This window comes from Carassius carassius, chromosome 2 (assembly GCF_963082965.1).
Source record: "Carassius carassius chromosome 2, fCarCar2.1, whole genome shotgun sequence".
NCBI classification, from domain to species: domain Eukaryota; kingdom Metazoa; phylum Chordata; class Actinopteri; order Cypriniformes; family Cyprinidae; genus Carassius; species Carassius carassius.
Genome location: NC_081756.1, coordinates 49,881,264 through 49,885,704, shown reverse-complemented (window position 1 = coordinate 49,885,704; position 4,441 = coordinate 49,881,264). Strand labels below are relative to the sequence as shown.

At 45.8% G+C, this 4,441-nt stretch overlaps 1 protein-coding gene across 1 annotated transcript in view; it reads left to right on the top strand.

The window, feature by feature from the left end:
• LOC132111686 (caspase activity and apoptosis inhibitor 1-like) overlaps nt 1–3,371 on the top strand; it is a 14,388-nt gene extending 11,017 nt beyond the window's left edge. The window contains exon 6 of the mRNA XM_059519227.1: nt 2,477–3,371. Within this exon, the coding sequence (XP_059375210.1) occupies nt 2,477–2,856 (380 nt within the window). The 3' untranslated portion in view covers nt 2,857–3,371. The remainder of the gene's footprint in view (nt 1–2,476) is intronic.
• Nucleotides 3,372–4,441: the final 1,070 nt, after the last annotated feature.

The window sequence follows — 4,441 nt, the reverse complement described above, 5'->3', positions numbered from 1 at the left end:
TGTGTGTGTCTCTTTCTCTGTGTGTGTGTGTGTGTGTGTGTGTCTCTGTCTCTGTGTGTGTGTGTGTGTCTTTCTCTTTGCGTGTGTCTCTGTCTCTGTGTGTGTGTGTGTGTCTGTCTCTGTGTGTGTGTGTATGTGTCTTTGTGCGTGTGTCTCTGTCTCTCTCTGTGTGTGTGTGTGTGTCTCTGTCTCTGTGTGTGCGTGTGTGTCTCTGCCTCTCTGTGTGTGCGTGTGTGTCTCTGCCTCTCTGTTTGTGCGTGTGTGTCTCTCTCTGTGTGTGCTTGTGTCTGTCTCTCTGTGTGTGTGTGTGTGTTTGTGTATTTCTGTGTGTTTGTGTATTTCTGTGTGTGTGTGTGTGTTTGTGTATTTCTGTGTGTGTGTGTGTGTGTGTGTATTTCTGTGTGTGTGTGTGTGTGTGTGTGTGTTTCTTTCTCTGTGTGTGTGTGTCTTTCTCTGTGTGGGTGTCTTTCTCTGTGTGTGTGTCTCTGTCTCTTTGTGTTTGTGTGTGTCTCTGGCTCTGTGTGTGTGCGCGTGTGTGTCTGTCTCTCTGTGTGTGCGTGTGTGTGTCTGTCTCTCTGTGTGTGCGTGTTTGTCTCTGGCTCTCTGTGTGTGCGTGTTTGTCTCTGGCTCTCTGTGTGTGCGTGTGTGTCTGGCTCTCTGTGTGTGCGTGTGTCTCTGGCTCTCTGTGTGTGCGTGTGTCTCTGGCTCTCTGTGTGTGCGTGTGTCTCTGGCTCTCTGTGTTTGCGTGTGTGTCTCTGTCTGTCTGTGTTTGCGTGTGTGTCTCTGGCTCCGTATGTGCCTGTGTGTCTCTGTCTGTCTGTGTTTGCGTGTGTGTCTCTGGCTCCGTGTGTGCTTGTGTGTCTCTGGCTCTGTGTGTGGGTGTGTGTCTCTGGCTCCGTGTGTGGGTGTGTGTCTCTGGCTCCATGTGTGCGTGTGTGTCTCTGGCTCTGTGTTTGTGTGTGTGTGTCTTTCTCTGTGTGGGCTTCTCTTTCTCTTTGTGTTTGCGTGTGTCTCTGGCTTTGTGTTTGCGTGTGTCTCTGGCTCTGTGTTTGCGTGTGTGTCTCTGGCTCTCTGTGTGTGCTTGCGTGTGTGTGTCTGGCTCTCTGTGTGTGCGTGTTTGTCTCTGTCTCTCTGTGTGTGCGTGTTTGTCTCTGTCTCTCTGTGTGAGCGTGTTTGTCTCTGTCTCTCTGTGTGTGTGTCCGTGTGTCTCTGTCTCTCTGTGTGTGTGCGTGTGTCTCTGTCTCTCTGTGTGTGTTTGCGTGTGTCTCTGTCTCTCTGTGTGTGCCTGTGTGTCTCTGGCTCCGTATGTGCGTGTGTGTCTCTGGCTCCGTATGTGCGTGTGTGTCTCTGGCTCCCTGTGTGCGTGTGTGTCTCTGGCTCTGTGTTTGCGTGTGTGTGTGTGTGTGTGTGTGTGTGTACGTGTCTAGTTCTCTGTGTGTGTGTCTGGCTCTCTGTGTGTGCGCGTGTGTCTGTCTCTCTGTGTGTGCGTGTGTCTCTGTCTCTCTGTGTGTACGTGTGTGTCTCTGTGTGTGCATGTGTGTATTTATGTGTGTGTGTGTGTCTTTCTCTGTGCGTGTGTCTCTGTCTCCCTGTGTGTGTATGTGTGTGTGTGTGTGTCTTTCCCTGTGCGTGTGTCTCTGTCTCTCTGTGTGTGCGTGTGTGTCTCTGTTTGTGTGTGTGTGTGTGTGTGTGTGTGTGTGTCTTTCCCTGTGCGTGTGTCCCTGTCTCTTTGTGTGTGTGTGTGTGTGTGTCTCTGTGTGTCTCTGTCTCTCTGTGTGTGCGTGTGTGTCTCTGTCTCTCTGTGTGTGCGTGTGTGTCTCTGTCTCTCTCTGTGTGTTTGCATGTGTCTCTGTGTTTGTGTGTGTGTGTCTCTCTGTGTTTGCGTGTTTCTCTGTCTCTTTGTGTGTGTGTGTATGTCTTTCTCTGTGCGTGTGTCTCTGTGTTTACGTGTGTGTCTCTGTCTCTGTGTGTGCGTTTGTGTCTCTGTCTCTCTGTGTGTGCTTGTGTGTGTCTGGCTCTCTGCGTGTGCATGTGTGTGTCTGGCTCTCTGCGTGTGTGTGTGTGTCTCTGTCTCGGTGTGTGCGTGTGTGTGTCTGGCTCTCTGCGTGTGTGTGTGTGTCTGTCTCGGTGTGTGCGTGTGTGTCTCTGTGTTTGTGTGTGCGTGTGTCTCTGTCTCTCTGTGTGTGCGTGTGTGTCTCTGTTTTTTTGTGTGTGCGTGTGTCTCTGTCAGTTTGTGTGTGCATGTGTGTATTTCTGTTTGTGTGTGTGGCTCTGTGTGTGCGTTTGTCTCTCTCTCTCTCTCTCTCTCTCTCTCTCTCTCTCTGTGTGTGTGTGTGTGTGTGTGTGTGTGTTTCTCAGTCTCTTTCTGTGTGTGTGTGTGTGTGTGTGTGTGTGTGTGTGTGTGTGTGTGTGTCTTACTCTGTGTTGGAGTGTGTCTTACTCTCTCTCTCTCTCTGTGTGTGTGTGTGTGTGTCAGGTGCAGGTTCTGGAGAAGACAGTGACGTTCTCAGCATCAATGCAGAGATTGACGACAGTGACATTGAGGGTCATAAAGTGGTGAAAGCTGAAGAATCGGCGAGAGATGAAGCTCTGGCTCCCAGCGCCGAGCCCAAAGTAGAGCTTCAGCAAGACATCGACAGAAGCGTGAGTGAAATTCTGGCTCCGATGTCTGGCTCTGAGCCTGAAGATCTGAGGGAAGCATCACCTGAAAAACCATTGGTTGAAGAGAGGGCTCCAGCATCTGCAGTGAAGCAGCCGTCGACTCAGCAGCTGGAGTTACTAGAGCTGGAGATGAGAGCCAGAGCCATCAAAGCACTCATGAAAGCCAGCGAGACCCACAAACACACTCACAGCTGACACACAAACACACTCACCGCTGACACACAAACACACTCACCGCTGACACACAAACACACTCACCGCTGACACACAAACACACTCACCGCTGACACACAAACACACTCACAGCTGACACACAAACACACTCACCGCTGACACACAAACACACTCACCACTGACACACAAACGCACTCACCGCTGACACACAAACACACTCACCGCTGACACACAAACACACTCACCGCTGACACACAAACACACTCACCGCTGACACACAAACACACTCACCGCTGACACACAAACACACTCACCGCTGACACTCAGCCTCAAATTGTGATAACTACTTTTAAATTGTTTGATCTCACTAAATAACAGCACAGATTATTTGCAGATGCAAGTAGGTTTGACGGCACAGACTTCACCTTACATATTTTCAGGTTTGATTAGAAAACACATCAAAAAAAGCCATCCAAACACCTTGAAGACACTTTGTGTAACTTTGTGAGCAAATTAATTAAAAAAGTTAACTCTCATGTGCTGAGGCCACTGTTGTCTGATTTCTAATCAAATCGTATTTCTTTTAAGGTTCAAGCTGAATATTATATTGCAGTGTTCAAATTACACGCATCATTTTGTATTGTATGTGCAGTGTATATTGAATTTTTTTTTTATTATAGTGTTATTGATTTTATTATTATTATTTTTATTCGTATATTCTTATGGATGTTTGGGTACAGCTTTAATTTACAGAAGAATGAAAATAAACCAAAAGTCTTTGAGTCTAAGGCACTGCGTGATTCATCTAAACAACAATATGAATATTTCAGCTGCCTGAGATTCTTTGAGAGTTTGCTGGCATTATTGATCAGCAGTTTTTAACTTTGATTTTACAGAAAAGGAAAGTAAACAGGTTGTCCTTTGCTTTGAACAGTCATGTTTAAAATGGCTGTTCATTTGACTACATTTTACAATGCAAAGTGTAAAATATAATCAAATATAGTCCCAGCAACGCCTGCAATAGTTTTGGGCAGTTTGACTGGAAATGGAATTAAATTTTGTTGAACTGAAAACAAATGGAGACACATATAATAACTCCTTTAGGGATGCTGATGTCTGTTATCTAATCCAATCATCATAACTAAAATCCAGCAGAATATTGTACATTAATCTGCTGCATTCAGAGCAGGAACTTTTGTGTCCTAACTTTCATTTTCAGAGCTTTTGTGAATGTGGTTTCCTGGAAAGACCTCGACCGCTTTCTGGTAAATAGATTAATGTGCTTATATTGTTTTTCATCGAGCTTGGTACTTCTTGAACACAGTTTTGTATAAACTTGCTGATAACTGTTAAATGTTGTGGTATTACAGATAAATGAAAAATTATATAAAGATCAAACATAAATGTAACTTTCTGTTTGTGAGTCATTTTATTACACAAAAACAATCAGGTGTACAGGTTTATGACACACAAAAAATCAGGTGTAACAGGTTTATGACACAAAAAAAATCAGGTGTAACAGGTTTATGACACAAAGCTGGTGGGGCTTCAAAATGTATCTGCATTTAAAGCGATTGCGGTCCTTTATGCAGTCGAGTACTGGCCA